General features: G+C 41.8%; 1 gene segment (V, D, J or C); it reads right to left on the minus strand.

The window, feature by feature from the left end:
• The window catches only part of LOC126064708 (immunoglobulin heavy variable 4-59-like), an 88,848-nt gene extending 73,652 nt beyond the window's left edge, over positions 1-15,196 (minus strand). Inside the window, 2 exon segments of the V gene segment in view lie at positions 14,766-15,019; positions 15,104-15,196. Coding sequence covers positions 14,766-15,019; positions 15,104-15,170 — 321 coding nt within the window.
• Positions 15,197-19,501: the final 4,305 nt, after the last annotated feature.

The following is a 19,501-nucleotide window of genomic DNA, read 5'->3' on the forward strand; positions in this document are numbered from 1 at the left end:
TTCTCCCTGTGGTCATATATGAGCTGCCCAGCAGACCTCAGCCCCTACCCCACCCTACCCCTTAACCTGGATCCAGAGAGGGCAGGGGGGAACGTACCCTGGGACTTGATGCTTCAGGTTACTCTTCCTGTCACCCCCTACTCTTTTCAAATATGGACACTGTCTGGATATCTCTATGATATGGGCATTTATCAGCAATTAAATTCAGAATGAACAAAAAGAGAAGAAATGGACATCCAACCATAGTCTGTTCATGCTGAGGGCCGTACACTGACCTCTCCAAGAAGGTAGCGTGTTTGGTGAGAATGAAAGGAAACATAGGTCTGTACTCAGTCAGGGCTGCGGTAAATAATTTTTTAATGTCATGGGCTCTGGGTGTCACATTGTCTTATACCAGCTCAAGGCCACCTCACCCCAAGGTACTTCTCTGCCCTGCTCCCTTTGCACTGCGGGAAGTGTGTAGCAAATGGCCAGTGTATCTAGAGAAAAAATGCGTGACACGTGGTGCCAAAATTGTGAACTGCCTTTACTGCTATTGCCTTTGTCTCCCTCTCTGAAGGAACAAGTTATCCCAATGATACGGAAACCCCTGAGACCTGGGAACAGGCCACGCGGGATGACCTCTATGGTTTGTGGGATCATTGCTGAAAGCTTCCCTGGGGTCACAGCAAAAGAACACTCATAAGCCCAACATACATTTGGATCCAAAGACTAGCAAGTTTTTCACAAGAATAACAAATATCAGACATATATCTCTTATGGACTTGGATTCAGAAATCTTGAACTTTGGTGAACAAAATATAGCAATATATTAAAAATTAATATATTACAACAATGTGCTGTTTATTCAGGTAATGTTAAAGTGATTTAAAGTTCAAAATTCACAAACAATTCATCTAAATAAGAGAAAAATCTAAAACTATCGAACAAAAAAAGACTAAATTTCATACAGATTATCTACATAAAGGAAACCCTGGGCATAGTGATTAGGAGCTAAGGCTGCCAATCAAAAGGTTGGCAGTCTGAATCCATCAGGCCCTCCCCAGAAACCCTGTGAGTAAGTTCTGCTCTGTGCTATGGGGTCTCTATGAGTCAGAATTGACTTGATGGCAACCGGTTTTTTGGTGTTTGGTATCTACATAAAGGACATCAGATCTAATGACATATGTCATGAATATAATTATGTCCCCCCCCAGAATGTATCACCTTGGTTAGGCCATGATTCCCAGTATTGTGTGGTTGTCCTCCGTTTTGTAGTTGTAATCTTATGTTGAGGGGATTAGAGTGGGATTGTAACACCACCCTTACCCAAGTAACTCCTTGATCCGAGGTGAAGGGAGTTTCTCTCAGGTGGCCTGCACCACCTTTTGCCTTTCAAGACATAAAAGAAAAGGGAAGCAAGCAGAGAGTTGGGGACGTTGTACCACCAATAAAGCAGCACCAGAGCAGAGCACGTCCTTTGGACCCCGGGTCTCTGCACCTGAGAAGTTCCTCAGCCAGGGGGAGACTGAGGATGAGGACCTTCCTCCAGAGCCAAAAGAGGGAGAAAGCCTTCCCCTTCCCCTGGAACCAACACCCTGATTTTGGACTTTTAGCCTACTTTACTGTGAGGAAATAAACTTCTCTTTGTTAAAGCCATCCACTTGTGGTATTTCTGTTAGAGCAACACGAGATAACTAAAAACAGATTATTATTAAAGAATTCCTTAGAGATCATGAGAGAGACAAGCATGCCCACCACAGGCATTCAATTCAACAATATTAATGCAACAAGGGGAAAAATAAAACCCTCATTACGCAGATGTCACATAACTGTGTTCACATAAAAATAAAAACAGACATACTCTAAGAATTAATAAAGTGTTTTTAAGGTTATTGGATACAAAGTAAACAGATAAGTTGTATTTCTATATATTAGGAAGACAAACAGATACTAAAGTGAAAATGAGAATTATTCCACTTGCCAAAATTTCAAATATATAAAAATATAAGTAGCTGTGAAATACCATGTTTAAATCTCTACACCTAAAACTTCAAAATATTACAGAGAATTGTAACAGGGCACGTAAATAAATGGAGGAATCCTATGGATTGAATTGTGTCTCCCCCAAAAATATGTGTTGGAATCCTATTCCTTGCATGTATAGATGAAATCCTATTGGGAATAGGATTTTCTTTGTTATGTTAATAAGGCTACATCTGTTTAGGGTAAGTCTTCAAACTAAAGCCCAGGGATCAGAGGTCCAAGCAAGTGTCCTTGGGGTCACAGAGCTCAGCTCAGGTGCACAGAGACAGGAGGAAAGGGGGAGTGAAAGAACAGGGAGAAACAGAAACAAACAAAACAAAAATAATAAAAATAAATCAGTAAAATGGCTGTGCAGTAGCAGCCTGAGATTGGGGGCAGGGCTCACCCAGGGAGGCAATGTGCTCTGGAGCTGAGCTGAGCTATAATGGTCTGTCTAAAAGGGGTGGTGGGCAGCTCAGGGGGCTAGGTGAGTGCAAAAAAGGAATGGAAGGATGAGAGAGAGAGAGAGGGAGAAGAAAAGAATAAAGAAAAATAAAAATACAGAGCTGAGGGAACCAGCCTTTGGGGGCAGGTTACAACAGGGGCAGCTGAGAGCTGACTTCTCTCTTACCTGGCATAAAGGTAGGGCCAGTCAGGAAGGGGCAGAGGCAGTGCAGGACCTAGGTGAAGAGAGAAGGAAAAGAAAGCAAGGGAAAGATAAAGAAAAATAAAAAATAAGAGGCTGAGGAAGCTGGCTGATGGGAGCAGGGCAGTCCAGAGGTGGCCATGAGCTAGAGTTTCTATAGCCTGGGGGTGTGGCCCATCCAGAAGGGGCGGGGCAGTGCATGAGGCTAGGTAGGTGGGAGGAAAGAAAAGAAGAGAGAGAAGAAACAGAAACAAAACAAAACAAATATGTATCCGGATGAATTGGCCACTGGCACAGGCCAGAACCAGGGTGGTGGCAAGCTGGTATCTTTCTAGCCAGGTGGCATGTCATGGTCCCTCAGGAAAGGGTGGAGGCAGCACAATTTCAGTGATAATTTGTCTCACCCACTCAAGACCTTCTCCATTCGCCTGCTGAATCCAGTGCACATAGTAGGTGGAGAAAGTGTATCCAGGAGCCCTGCAGGAGACCTTCACTGATGACACATCCTTCCTCACCTCACCCACCAGGGGCACCAGATGGACCTGGGAGCAACCACCTTTGGAGGGAAGATGAGAGTGGATGAAATCCACTGTGATTGGCCACAGCCTCCTCATCAGCCTGGGACTGGGGACCCATTTACTGAAGCTACTGCCACCAAGAAGAGGATTCCCCAGCCTCAGTTAATGGTGAGGGAGTTGTGCTCTCACAGGCTTCTGATGGAGAGAAGCATGCTTATTTGGTGATTCTCTAGGTGGGGGGGGGGGTGGGGACACAGGTATATCCATATTTAACACAATAGACCTTATATATTGTTTGAATATTCAAGAGGCAGAATATTTCATAGCTCAAGACTTGACACAGCCTGAAAGAAGATAGAAGATACAGGCACAATGAAGCAATGCAATTATGAGGGTACAAGTGATAATCCTTGTTGATAAATGTGTACCATGTGTGTTCCCAAACACTGTGCAGACAGAGGTCTTCCCGCTGAGGGGTGCAGCACCCACACTGATGCTCCTTCTTGTGGCCCCACTTTCCTTGGTGCACAGACCTCCTGGACTTTTTCTGGGGCCCATCGCCTGCTGTGATGCTGACCAGGTTTATGGACATCATCGTGGTCCCTCAAGCACCAGGCACAGCCCATGGGTCACTCTGAGACACAGACTGTCGTTACTGCACATGAGTGTCCCGCAGGATCCATGGGAAGCTGTGGAATCTGCTCCTCACTCTGAGACAATTTCCCCAGGCCCCTGTCTGGGTTTCCTGAGCTTCCAGGCTGTTCAGTAAGAAGACTCCTGGTTCCCAGACCAGCCCTCTGATGAGTCATTGAAGGCTGTGTTTCCAATCCCACTGATAAGAGGAATTGCACGAAACTATTGCTATACTTATAGCTTTTAAATCATTCCCAGGAATTTGTTTTCAGTAGCTTTGGGTCTTATCACCTGAGTCCACATAATTTATGTATTTTCAGTTCTGAAAGTTCCCCAACTTTACTAATTAATTTCTGATCAGTTTAGAGCCCTGCACCTGACACCGACTCTTACCCACCCACTTCCTCTCACACACCCATCCCAGGCTTGACATACTAGTCTCTTATTCCTGGGATCAGTGTACCTCCAAAATTCAGGATCCACTGAATTAATGACACCATCCTGTTTTCTGCTCCTCACTATTAAGATATTTGTAACCCATGGCCTAGAGTTGACTCTGACCCATACTGACCCTGTGGAACAGAGTAAAATTGCTTCACAGGGTTTCAAAGGCTATAATTTTTACTGAAGCAGACTTCCCAAGAAGTGTCTGGTGGCTTTGAACCACCAACCTTGTCTTTAGCAGCTGAGCACTTAAAACCTGTGAAACCAGGGCTCCATAGGATTTCTATAAGTACTACAAAATCACCTCTTTCCCTGTGGTACCTGTTGTGTTATTAAGTCAGGCAAACACTATCGATGGAGTAGAATATTTATAAACACATCAGCAGGCTGACTGAACTTGAACTTTAGATTTTTTTTTTTAAAAGTAAAACTCATGTGCTCAGAGGAAACCTCTCCCCAGTCTTCTTTGCCCGTGATCCTTGGGCTAGTCCCCTGAGATAGCGGGTCCTAAGTGTCCCCTGGATTCCCCTTGCACTCCCTGCAGAGCGGCTATGTCTGGGCTCACCCTGCCTCTCTCTGACAGCGCCTCTGGCCCAGCATTAAATGATCAGTCAGTTACACCGGGTGCATTGGATATAATCTCCTGAAGTAGTGCATTATTCTTTGTAACCCAGTGAGCTCTGCAGGCTGACCAAAGGCCAAGGTTTATGACATCTCCAAGAGCCACTTCCTTGCAATTTCCAGATGCACTGACCCAAAGAGTCATTTCACGAGCAATCCAGAAACTTTGGTGACATCAAAAGCCTCTATTCTCCTTTAGAAAACTGAGGTTGAAGTTCCATCAGGTAATACGTGCATCCACAAATCCATGTGGGTAAAAGTCCACTCACTTCTACTATTTCAATTATAAACACACACAGACTCAAACACACATACAAACACACTGACTGACTTTTACCACTATGCTCTAACATGTCCTTCCTCATTCTGTTCACAATGTGATCAATGCCTCACCCCACCAAAACTGACTATGAACTTGGGCGTGTGATACGCTTTGCAAAACAGGACAAAAGCAAACAGGATACAGGTGGAGATGTGACAGTTCCTATGTGCTGGGGTTGTCTGTTCCCTCAGAGCCCAGGGTCCTGTAGATGTCACTGTGCGACAGAACCAGGCTTAGCTATGGAGGCTCAGAAACACATGGCTGAGGCTTTCACAGTCAGTGCAGACAATGGTGAGCCAACCCCAGGCATATGTGAGAGTCACGCTAGACCACAGCTCATTAGAGTTACCATTTTCATTGGGACCAAATCCCTAAGGAAAATGCAGAAAGCCCTGATGGAGGTCACACCCAGGAGCAGGAGCTGATGGCAGAACACAGCTTTGATGAAAACACCTCAAATCCTTAGATCTAATTAAAATAACACAGTACTCTGAGCTTGATGGTACACATTGAGGAGGCCTGGGTGTCCTCCAGTGGGGGGTATGAATGGGTACTGGTTTCTGTGTGCCAAGTATGTGTGTGTGTGCATGTGCTGAGGGTTGAACTAAGGTTTCCATGAAATTTGAAAAAATAAGCTCAGGTCAGGAAAGAATTATCAGGTTTGTGGGAATGTACGCTGCACCTCCGCTGAGACAACCAAAAATAACTCCAAGAACTACCACATGCCCCTTGGAGCAAAATACTTTTTGGCAACTTACAAACACACATCAACTTGACCAACTTGGTCTGGAGCATCATCAGTGAAAGGTACTACATGAAGGACAACTGGGGGGCACTCACCTAGGTGAAAAGATGGGGATCCATCTGACAGTGCAGGGCAAATATGAGGACCAACAGCAGAATAGTTGAAGATACTAAGTTTTTCTAAACTTGGCAAATAATGGCACTAAATAGTAACCTGAATTGCAAACAGAGACCTCCTCAAGAAACATTACTGTGGAACTTGCCCTGGGGCAGATGGGGAAAGACAGACAGGTTGACTCCATGAAAAGAAAAGCTTTGATGTTCAGATCAGGAAAGATCCCTAGAATATTTTTCATGTAGGTCCCTGAGAAGACACTGACTTAATGGGGGAAGCCACAGCTTCTGAGAGTAATCCTTCCATCCCTTTTCTTCACTTGCTCCCCAGAAGCTCCCTATACTACTTGGTGGGCATGGGCACCCCCTACAGCCCAGACTCCTTCTGTCTCCTGCAGGGAGGTTTGTGTCTGGGCTTCCAATGACCTCCCTTCACTGTGTCACTTGCACAGTAATGCATGGCTGTGTCCTCTGTTCTCAGGCTGTCCATTTGCAGATACGGTGTGTTCTTGGAGTTATCTCTGGAGATGGTAAACCAGCCCTTCACGGACTCTGCGTAGTATCATTGACTTCCATCAGACCTTATACCTGCCAGCTATTCCAGCCCCTTTCCGGGATATTGACAGATCCAGTGTGTGGCATAATAGCTGAAGGTAAAACCAGAGGCTACACAAGAGAGTATCAGGGAACCCCCAGGTTTTGTAAGGTCTCCTCCAGACTCCATCAGGTGTACCTCACAATGGACAACTGCAAAAAAAAAAAAAAGAGCACCATCATTAGGCTCAGGAAACCCAACTCTCCACCCACTTATGTACTCAACGTGCATCGCTCCCTCATAGCTCCAATACTTACCTTGCAAAAGGATGAGAAGACAACCCCAGAAATGGTTAAACTTCATGGTGTTGTGACTGGGCTCACAGATCCTCAGGAACAGCACAGCATCTGAGCCTGGGGCTCCTCTCCCAGAGCTCCAGGGTCAGGTTCTTTGAGGGTATTTATGAGAAGAGGGTAGGGTACTATTTCCGTGTCTCCCTCTCTGTACGGGTTTATAGGACGTGAATGTCATAGGCAGAGCAGTTCACCTGGAGAGGCAAGTGCCCTGGACAGAAGGTGGGAGGAGTGCGTGTGGAAACAACCAGGACAGCACACATCTATTAAGCTTTTCTCTAGCATGAAAAGTGGTCAGCAGGTTCCAATATTACCTTATTTAATGTTCTCAACCATTTAGTAAAGTTTGCATTGTATTATATTCTCTGCGTACAGATGGGAAATCAAAATCTGTGCTCAGAGAAGTTAAAACACTTGCCCATCTCTGCAACATTAAGACTTTGAAAACTCATGACTAGAGTTCAATCAGCCTATATCCCCAACTCTACATACAGACAAGGACAGCCCCATGCTATTCAACACTTATATAATGTTATACAATGTTCATTCCTTCTTCAATTTAACTCCATACATTGTCTTAAAATAATGTATTACTTTTGGTGAAAATATATACAACAAAACATGCACCTATTTGACAATTTCTACATCAATTTGATCACATAAAGATAATTCTTTAAATAGCACACAGATCAAGGCAGACATTGTTTACCAATTAAGTTAAACTATTGCTTAGTTTAAAAAATACTTCAGGAGATAGTTTTGGTTGAAGGTTTACTGGTAAAAGTGGAATATATTTAATCCAGGTGGTTTTCATACAGTAGGTATGAAGAATGTCGCAAGTTCATAAGTTTTTGCAGGACACAAATAATATTAAGTTCATATCAAGGACAAAACTGGACACTATTTGCTAAAGAACAAAGTCATCTGAAGTGTTTTTTGATGTTCAATAATGAGATTCTAGTTTTGGATACTGTCATGGATTGAATTTTGCCCCCCAAACATATGTCCACTTGACTAGCCACAATTCCTATTGCTGTATTGTCATCCTCTACTTTGTAATCTGATGTAATTATTCTCAATTTTCTGATGTGCTCTAATTCCAGAGCTCTGTGTGTTAATGAGGCAAGATTGGGCTATGTTAATGAAGATTAGATGGTATTTGTTATATTATTGAGGCAGGGTAATGGTGGAATGCAACAGCCTTACTCAGGTCACAGCCCTGACCACATGTAACAGGAGTGTCCCTGGAATATAGATTTATCCTTTTTTATCTTACAATAAGTAAAGGGTGAGACAAGCTGGCAGGGAGTGAGGGTCCTCAGTACCACCACAAAAGAAGAGCTGGAAAGGTAGCTCGTCGTTTGGACCCTGGGTCCCTGTGCTGAGAACCTCCTTGAGCTGGTGGAAGACTGATGCAAAGACACATGAAAATCTCCAAGGGATGCTGGGCCCACAGTTGTTGAAAGGAGACAAAGGCCTTCCCCTGGATCCAACAGAGATAGAAAGCCTTCCCCTAGAACTGGTGCCCTGAATTTGGACTTCTAGCCTCCCAAACCGGGAGAGAATAAATTTCTGTTTTTTTAAGTCATTCATCTATGACATTTATATTATAGCCACACTAGATACGTAAGACAGACACTAAAGTGCAATATACCAAAAAAGATCATGCTATCATCACCTGGACAAAGAGCCTTAGTTCAATAGAGGAGTCTGTGTGTGAGCGTGTATGTGTATGTGTGCGTGTGTGTGTGTGTCTGTGAGGCAAGGATAACATGCTGTGCAATAGATTCATAATTTATTTATTTACCATTTCTTAAATTAAGTCCATGGCCCTGGTCTTAATGGACACATAGGACAGAGAGAACAAAGTGAGACACCTGGATGCTATACTTAATGCCATGCCAGGCTTTCACCTACCTTCCTCCATTTCCCTGGGCTCTTGGAGCCTCTACATGGTGTGGGAGGGAACTAGATCTAGGCACCAGAGAACATGATGTAGCTTGAGTGCGGAGGGATTGTCATATTCTCAGGCACATTGAGAAAATATTGTGTGATAAATTGAATTATGTTCCCCAGGAATATGTGTTAAGTTCCTGGTCCTTGTACCTGTGGATGTAATCATGTTCAGAAATAGGTTTGTGGTGTGTGTGTGTGGTGTGTGTGTATGTTAATGAGGCCCTAAAAGTTTATTGTAGAGCCTAGCCCTAATCATTTCTGAGTTATACAAAGACCAGAATAGACACAGAGTCACAGAGAGTGTAAGAGAGACTTTATGTGAAGATCAGTATTTAATTTATCAAATACGACAGGGAATTTAAAATAATTCTTATTAATATGCTCAACAATCTGAAGGAAAGTGTAAACTGACTGCAAGATCCTATAGACAACTTCAGGAGAATGACATAAAGCACAAAAAATAATCAAATTGAAGTACAAGAAATTTTGATAATCAGCAACACAGTAATAGAAATGAAGAATGCCTTCAATAAGCTGATCAAATAGACTCAACACAGCTGTCAAAAGCAAGCTTGAACTTTAAATTGGTTGATAGAAAGTAGCTAGACTAAATTGCAAAGAAAAAAAAAGAGAGAATAGATCATCCAACAGCTGTGGGGCTAAATGAAAAGGTGCTATATATATTTATACACATATTTATATGTATATATATATATACACACACACACACCAAACCACTGCCGTCGATCGATTCTGGCTCATAGTGACACTATAGCCCAGGGTAGAACTGCCTGATAGAGTTTCCAAGGAGCACCTGGAGGATTTGAATTACCCACCTCTTGGCTGTAGCACTTAACCACTGCACCACCAGGGTTTCTGTATACCCATTGCCATCAAGTCGATTCCGACTCAGAGCAACCATATATATAAACACACAGATATATGTGGTATGCAAAAAGAGAAGAAAGAGAAATCAGGAAGGAAAAATATTTGAAGAAATAATGGCCAAAAATTTTTCCAAAATTAGTGACAAATACCAAATCTCTGATCCAAAAATGTCCAAGAATGGCAAGCAGGATAAAAATTCATACACTTACACATACACACACACACCCTCACAGAGGTTTATAATATAAAACCCCTGATAGCCAATGACAAAGAGAAAATCTTGAAGTCATTCAAAAAGATGAAGGATGGACTTCTCAGGGAAGAACAGAAAATATACTTGTAGCACTCTCACTGGTCACCTAATGCCTAAATGCTATGGCTGCTAACCAAAAGGTCCACAATTCGAATCCACCGTGCACTGCTTGGGAACTCTTTGGGGCAGTTCTACTCTGTCTTGTAGGGTCACTATGAGTTGGAATCGACTCAAGGGCAATGGGTTTGGTTTTGGGTTTTCTCGTCCAATACAGGGAATCACAAAGTCAAAGGGATGATATCTTTAAATTTTAAAAAAGAAAAAATGTTAGCTCTAATTATAAACCCAGTGTAAATATCTTTTAAAAGTAAAAAATTTTCTCTTAGAACCAGAAAGTGAGAAAATGTATGGTCAGCATGTGCATCCGTCAGAAGATTTAAAAAAAAAAAAAAGTTCTTCAGGAATAAGGAATAAAATAAGAAGAAATTGAACACTTTTTCTCATTTTAGTTCCTCTATTTTATAACTTACACTTAAAGCAATAATAATAAATGTGTACTGTATTTCTATAGGACATGTAAAAGTGAATGGAACAAAGCAAAGAGACAAAGGATGGGGACGAAGGAATTGGGCAATTTGCTAAAATACCCTAACATTCCATACGGACAGGTATAATATCTGAAATTAGACCATATTAATTTAAAACACATATTATAAGCCCTAGGGTAACCACTAGAAATTCATAAGAGTGGAAATAAATAATTGGTCAATAAAGGAGACATAAATGCTATACTTAAACATTTAAATTAAGAGAATAGACAGCAGACAAAATACATTGAATTAACTCAAGCTATACTATTTTCAACGGTATCCACCACATGTCTGTCAGTTTGTTGTACTGTGGTGGCTAGCCAGTAGTTCTCATACTGGAACCCTTGCCATTGGTATTTTAAATACCAGCAGGCTTACCCTTGATGGACAGGTTTCAGCAGAGCTTCCAGAGTAAGAAGACTAGGTAGAAGGACCTGGCAGTTTACTTCCAAAAAAACCTGACCAGTGAAAAGCTTATGAATATCAAAGGAATATTGTCCTATATTGCTGAAAGGTGAGCCCCTCAAGTTGGAAGAAATTCATAATATTAATGGTGAAGAGCTGCCGCCTCAAAGTAGAGTCAACCTTAATGACATGGATGGAGTCAAGCTTTTGGGACTTTCATCTGCTGATGTGGCATGATTCAAAATGAGAAGAAACAACTGCAAATATCCATTAAAAATTGGACAGTGAAATGTATCAAGTATGAATCTAGGAAAACTGGGAGTCACCAAAAATGAAGCGCAACACATAAAACTTGATATCCTAAGCATTAGTGAGCTGAAATGGACTTGTACTGCCCATTTTGAATCAAAATACCATATAGTCTACAATGCCAGGCGTGACTAATTGAAGAGGAGCTGTGTCACATTCATTGTCAAAAAGTACATTTCAAGATCTATCCTAAAGGACAACATTGTCAGTGATGGCATAATATGCACACTCCTCCAAGGAAGACCAGTTAACATGACTATTATTTAAACTTTCAACCAACCACAAAGGACAAAGATGAAGAGACTAAAGATTTTTACCAACTTCTGTAGTTTGCAATTAATCAAATATGCAATCAAGATGCATTCATAATTACTGACAATTGGAAAGTAAAGGTTGGAAACAAAGAAGGACTGGTTGTTGGAAAATATGCCTTTGGTGATAGAAAGGACGCCAGACATTGCATGGTAAAATTTTGCAAGACCAACAACTTCTTCATTGCAAAAACATTTTTTCAACAAAATAAGGTGGCTATATACATGAATGTGACCAGATAGAATACTAAGGAATCCAGTCGACTACAGTTGTGGAAAGAGACGATGGAAAAGCTCTATATCATGTCTGAACAAGGAAAGGGACCAACTGCAGAACAGAAAATCAATTGCTCAAATGCAAGTTCAAGTTGAAGCTGAAGAAAATTAGAACAAGTCCATGAGAGCCAAAATACAAGCTTGAGTATATCCCACCTGAATCTAGAGACCGTCTCAAGAATAGATTGGACATGATGAACACTAATGACTGAAGACCAGATGAGCTATGGAATAACATCAAGGACATCTAACGTAAAGAAAGCAAGAGGTCATTAAAAAGACATGAAAGAAAGAAAAGAACAAAATTAATGTCAGAAGAGACTGTGCAAGTAGCTCTTGAATGTAGAGTACCTAAAGCAAAAGAAAGATATGATGAATTAAAAGAGCTGAACAGAAGATTTCAAAGGGTAGCTCAAGAAGACGAAGTACTCTAATGAAATACGCAAAGACCTGGAGATAGAAAACCAAAAGGGAAAAACACGCTTGGCTTTTCTCAAACTGAAAAACCGAAGAAAAAATATCAAGACTCGAGTTGCAATATTGAAGGATTCTACAGGGAAAATACTGAATGACACAGTGAACATCAAAAAAGATGGGAGAAATATACAGAGTTACTGCACCAAAAATAATTGGCCGATGTTCAACTATCTCAGAAGGTAGCATATGATCAAGAAGACAAGTTACTGAAGAAAGAGGTCCAAGCTGCACTGAAGGCATTGGTAAAAAACAAGGCTCCAGGGATGGATGGACTGCCAATTGAGATGCTTCAACAAATGGATGCAGTGCTAGAAGTGTTCACTCTTCTATGCCAAGAAATTTGAAGACAGCTATCTGGCCAACTGATTGAGAGATCCGTATTTGTGCCCATTTCAAAGAAAGGTGATCCAACAGAATGCAAAAAATTATTGAATAGTAACATGAATATCACACACAAGTAAATTTTTGCTGAAGATCACTCAAAAATGGTTGCAGCAATAGACAGGGAATTTAATTCGGATTCAGAGGAGGACTTGGAATAAGGATGTCATTGCCAATGTCAGGTGAATCCTGGTTGAAAGTACAGAATGCTAGAGATGATGACCTGTGTTGTATTGACTATGTGAAGGCATTTGGACTGTGTGGATCATAACAAATTATGAAAAGCAAAGGTAATAGTGGGAATTCCAGAGCTTTTAATCATGCTCACAAGGAATTGTATTTACCAAGAGACAGTCATTTTAACAGCCAAGGGAATACTGTCTGATTTAAAGTCAGGAATAGCGTGCCTCAGGCTTGTATCCTCTCAATATGCTTATTCAATCTTCATGCGGAACAAATAATCTGAGAAGCTGGACTAAACGAAGAAGGGGGCACCATGATTGGAGGAAGACTCGATAACAACTTGCATTACGGAGATGACACAACCTTGCTTGCTGAAAGTGACAAGGACTTGAAATATTCACTGGTGAAGATCAAAGACCACAGCCTTCGGTATGAACTACATCTCAATATAAAGAAAACAAAAATCTTCACAACTGGACCTATAAGCCACATCAAGATAAGTGGAGAAAAGATTGAAGTTGTCAAGGAATTCATTTTACTTGCACCCACAATCAAGACCCATGGAAGCAGCAGCCAAGAAATCAAAGGAAGCATTTCATTGGGCAGATCTGCTGCAAAACATCTCTTTAAAGTGTTAAAAAGCAGCTGTCCCTTTAAGAACAAAGGTGCACCTGACCCAAGCCATGGTGTTTTCAACCTGCCTCATATGCATGTAAAAGCTGCACAATGAAGTAGGAAGAATTGATGCCTTTGAATTATGGTGTTTTCAAAGAGTGTTGAATATACAATGGCTGCCAGAGGAATGAAAAAATCTGTCTCGAAAGAAGCACAGCTAGAATTCTCGTTAGAAGCAAGGATAGGAAAATATCGTCTCATTTATTTTGGACATGTGACCAGGAGGGACCAGTCTATGGAGAAAAACAGCATGCTTGGTAAAATAGAGGGTCATCAATAAAGAGGAAGACCCTCAGTGAGATGGATTGACAGAGTGCCTACAACAGTGGGCTCAGGTGCAACAGGGACCCAGCAGTGCTTCCTTCTGTTGCATATAAGGTCGCTATCAAGTCAGGACTGACTCAAAGGCATCTAACAACAACAACATATTCTTACACGACTTTAAAGGGAAATGGTATAAAAACATCAGTTACAAAATAATAATAAAGACTAAGCCAATTTTGGTAAACATAATGCCTCAGTTATATACCTAAAACGAGTGCTCTCTGGCACTAGAAGTCTGAACAGTGCATACCTCACAATGTTCAAACTAGCTGTGCCATGCTCCTGTAAACCATAAGAGGGCTGGTTACTACTTTCATGTGAACAGCAAATAATGAGATTCATTTACACATGATGACAGTCCCCTGAGCCTTCTCAGGGCATTCACCAAGTTTCAGGATTTCAGACACACATTGAAAAATATGCTGAGTCTTAGTCCTGCATAAAGTGACTATATAAGAAAAAAACAATATCTATCTTCAGAGTAGGAAAAAAAAAATTATGGTGTATGGAAGTACGAAAAACTACAACATTAATGAAGTATGTAGTTGCATAGAGTCTGTAGAGGATTTCCTGTATAGGAAGTGGAAACCAGAGATTCTAACAAGAAGCCCACTCCTTCTCCCTCCCTTCACCCTGCCCTGGGTTTGGTCCCCTGTGCTATGTGATGCTGAGCATCACGTGAACCCTAGCTCTCTCTTGGCCTCCCTGGAGGGAGGTTTCTGTCTGGGATCCCACTGACTTCCTCTCACGGTGTCTCTTGCACAGTAATCTAGGGCTGTGTCCTCGGGAGTCACAGAGCTCACCTGGAAGTAAACTTGGCTCTTGGAGGTGTCCCTGGTGATGCTGACTCGGGGTGCCACAGTTGGATTATAACCTGTGCCTCCACCAGTCCATATGGCACCCACCCACTCTAGCCCTTTTCCTGGAGGCTGGCGGAACCAGGTCATATCGTAGCTGGTTAAAGAGAATCCAGAGACAGAGCAGGTGATGGATAGGGTCTGTGAGGGTTTTACCAGTCCTGGGCCTGACTCCTGTAGCCGCACCTGGGACAGGACATCTGGGAACAAACAGAACCACTGTGAGTCATGTGTTCAGATACATAATCCCCAGAGCTTTGTTTCTGAATCTCTAAGACACTTACCTCTAGGAGATACCACCAGAAAGAAGAAAACCCACACACTTATCATGTTCTTGTGGATAAGGTCCATGACTCCCAGAGAATATTCTCCAGGCTGAAAAGAGCCTGAATTTCAGGAAATGTGTGCTGGGGTTTCATCCAATTGTCTAAGTGAGAATTTGCATGTAGGAGGTGCCTCTGTTTGTAAAGTTTAAAAGGGGCAGAAGAGGCTCCTTTCTCTGGGGTTGCTTGTTGTGTCATTAGCAGAACAGAGTCCCCTCCCTGGGATCCCATTTCATCTCTCCCTGGGGTTGCCTTAATCCACACCAAAAGGACATATTCAAATCAGGAAGCCAGATGCAGCCAAGGATGAAAGACACCTTTAAGAATAGGTACATTGGAATGAATAGATGATAGATAGATAGATGATGGATGGATGGATGACAGATTGACAGATAGGCAATAGACAGATAGATGATAGACAGATGGACAGACAGATAGATAAGAAAAAAAGATATCAAATATTTACCACAAGTCCAGGGCTTTCTAACTGGTCACATTTGTAATGTTTAAGTTTTTGTGTATTACAAAGAATTGAAACAGCAACAAAATGGAACAAAAACATTGAATAGAGACAAAACGGTGTCCATCCCAAAGTTTGTAGTAAATTGGGACCACTTTTGATAGGCTCACTAGCTTGGGGGAATATTTCTTCAGCTGAACTGGCTTTACTACCAAGTATATAAAAAGGATACTGTGAAGGGGATTATGCTCATGTCAGCCTAAATTATTTTTTTATTTATGTATTTTTTACAGAGTGGACATTTCTGCCTGGAGAGAAACCATTAGAGGAGTTGTTGAAATGACCAGTAACACTTATTACACCTTATTCTCTGAAAGTTCCTGTCCATAAGAACTTCTTGAGTCTGTAGACACTCTCCTTGAAAGGGGACTTTCAGGACAATAAATTTTCCATACCAAAAGTAGGGAGAGTTAGTGGGAGGTCCTCAGCTCACCACTGTGCTGGGTTAGTAGCTGGAGTAGTAGATGACCCATCTACTGCCCTGAATCCAGAACTAAGAAGTCACTTAGCTACCCTACAGACAGTGACTGTGGGCTTGTGGCACAAGGGAGTACATGATCTCACAGGCTGGGTGGGTCAGTCCAGTCACAGGCTTGCTTCTTTGTATCTTCCTGTCAGAAGGAAGGTTTTGTTAGGTGAGGTACTAGTGCATGAGACATTCAGAAATTACATGGATGGAAGTGCTCTGAGGGAAAACGCAGGCAGGAAAGACAAATCCATGTGCTGAGTTAACATCAACACTCTCAGGACTCTTCGCTTAAGATCAAAGAACACCTTTCATGAGTAAAATGTGTCTAACATCTGTATATTTTTGTGCATTGAATGTAAGGCTGTTTCTTCAGGTTAATTCAGTTGGATGAATACCTGCACAGACTGTATATTTAATGCAACTTTATAGCTTTTTAGTATTATCATAATTACCCACATGGAGACAATCTAATGAAATTTCATCAAATCCTGTATCCTACACTATGTAACAGATCAAGGCTAGGCTGATATATGTCCTCTCATAAAGACCCTAAAAAACAGAGGAAATGGTAATATTTACTAGATGCCCACTGTCCCTATGATAATCCATCCTTTGTAGAACAGAGAGGAAAATAACCCCACCCACGGAGAGGTCTTCAAAATCTAGAATCTGAATAGAAAGGAGGGCTCCAATGGGTGCCAGTATTTTGGGAATGAAAAGAAATTGTGAGACAGGAATCTCCCTTATTCCTCACTTGAAACTGCCCTGGAATGGATCCTGGACTCAGTGGGTCCCGAGTGTCTCCTGACAACAGCACGCCTGTGTGTTCAGAGGAGGTATATGCCTGGGCTCACACTGCTTTTCCCCACTGTGAGTCCCACTCGGCAATATTGTCTCTGGTTCTAAACATTCAGGCTTTTTGTCAATAGGTGGCACCTGAATCTGTCTTTCCAGTTGCCCTGGCTACGTGTGGATGAGATACAGTTGTGATCAACACAGCTGTTATAGTTGAACAGCCACTGCGGACCACAAGGTCCCATTAGCAATATATTCTCTCGACTATTGTGTCTGTGCATGTGACCATGTTTGAAAACAGGGTTTTTATTTTCTTATATTATAACAGTTCAGGGTGGGCCCTAAACCTAATCAGTTCTGAGTTACAGAAAGAGGAGAATAGACACACAAAGAGAAAGAGAAAAGCCATATGAAGATCATCTATGAGTCAAGGAACGCCAGGAAACACTTGGGGATCTCGACAAGGAAGAGACTGATAGGCTAGAGACTCTGCTTTAGACTTTTCACAAGAAGTGTGAGCAAATAAATATGTGCTCTTTAAAGCCACACACTATGCTATTTGTGTTATAGCATAAAAAGGAAAATAATACAGAAAATGTGGTGTGGGGTTCAATTTTCAATTCTGAAATATTGATTCTACGTAGACAATATGTCTTCCCAGTGACTGGATATACATGTAATTTTTTTCTTTACTTTATGTATTATTATTATAATCTTCATTATTATTATAACAAAAAGTAACACTGGTAGTAATAATAGTAGCAGTAAGCCTGGGCATTCCTGGGGCAGTGACCTAAGTTCAAACATTAACTGCATAATGTTAACTTTATAGAAATTATGTATTTCAAGACAAATGTATAAGAAGAAGATAATGTGAGATAAAAATAGATAAGAAAGACTATTAAAAAATTGTACTCTATTTGCAATTTGGATGCATCATTGCATTGCTTTAAAAAGAGATGCAGTGGCTGTACAATGAGGCTCATGTAGTCAGTGTCACAAAATCTACATTATAAAACATTGAATTGGCAAATGTGTGATATATATTTTTATCACAATTCAAAAACTAAATAAATAAAAAGTAATGGAGTGTTCCCAGGGGCTAGATGTTAGGAAAAGAGATGAACCCCTAAACCGTGGCTAGAAACCACCACACCATGCTGTATCTTCTTTCTGAGCTGGGCCTCCTTGCTCTGTGGGTCCTGAGGAGCCCCTGCAGTGTAGCCTCTCCTGCTTCCCTGCAGACAGGATTGAATTTGAGCTCCCTTTGCCTTCCACTTACTGTATCTCTCACAGTAATACATGGCCATGTCCTCCCTGGTCATGGAGCTCAGCAGCACAAAGAAATCTTGTACATTTCTCTGGAAAAGCTGACTCCACGCTTGAGTGACGGTTCGTAGTGCAAGTTCCTATCATAAGATGCACCCCATCCACTCCAGCCCTTTCTCTGAGGGTTGGCAGATCCAGAGCCAGCATCCGGTGAAGGAGTAACTAGAGTCAGTGCAGGTGAGGGACAGGGTCTTCAACAGTCCTGGACCAAACTCCTGTAACTGTACCTGGGACAAGACACCTGAGCACAAGGACAACCACAGCGAGCCGTGTGCTCAGATGCAGCGTCCACAGATCTTCATGCCTGAATCCCTGAGATGCTGACCTCTGGGAGCTGCCACCACGAAGAATAAGGACCATACATGCTTCATGTCCTTGAGGATGAAGCCCATGACTCCCAGAAAAAAAAAAAAATTCAAGCACTCTGAGAAAATTGCAGAGAACCACAACACATGTGTATTTACATCAGGAGTAGAATAGAGAGCAGAAGAATTATTTGAAGTAATCATAGCTGAAAAATGTGCCACATTTATGACACAGAAAACCACAGATCACAGATGCTGCCAAAAGAATAAATAGAATAAATAAAAATTAAAACACACACACACACACACACACACACACACAAGAAAAGAAAACAAACCAAGGAAAACACATCTAGGTATATTGTATTCAAATTTTAGAAAAACTTGAAAAAGCTACATGGAAAAAACAAACAAAAACAAGAAAGCTTACCAATAAGAGACCAATGATAGGAATTAGAAATGGAATTCTCATCAGAAATCATGGAAGCATGGAAAGATTTGCTTGAAATAAAGTGCTGGAAAACCAACAAACCAAGCTAGAAGTGTGTATTCTGCCAAAGACTCTTCAAAAGTGAAGGGAGTACTGGAGGGATGTGTGTCCTCTGACTCTCAGGCTAGGCCTAAGTGGCAGACCAGGGACTGACATTATGATAAAGGGGACTGCTGGCCTCACCCAAGCCACTTAGAGTGCAGAAAGGGCAGCTAGCTCCAAGTCACTGTGTCTGAGGAGGCAGCCTGTGGTGATGGGGCCTCTTGCAGGATATGGGTCTTGTGTCTCTGGAGGGACCAGACAGTGAGGGGGTATGGGCTTCCCTGGGTAGATGAGGAAGACAGAGTTGGCTGCAAACCATCTGTATTTATGGAAAAGGCCAAGACCTTGTTCTTGGACTTTCTTCCCCCAGACTTAATAGGGCCAATCCTGAAGCCTGAGATCAGCCTGT

The sequence above is a fragment of the Elephas maximus genome, chromosome 21 (genome assembly GCF_024166365.1).
Source record: "Elephas maximus indicus isolate mEleMax1 chromosome 21, mEleMax1 primary haplotype, whole genome shotgun sequence".
Lineage (NCBI taxonomy): Eukaryota > Metazoa > Chordata > Mammalia > Proboscidea > Elephantidae > Elephas > Elephas maximus.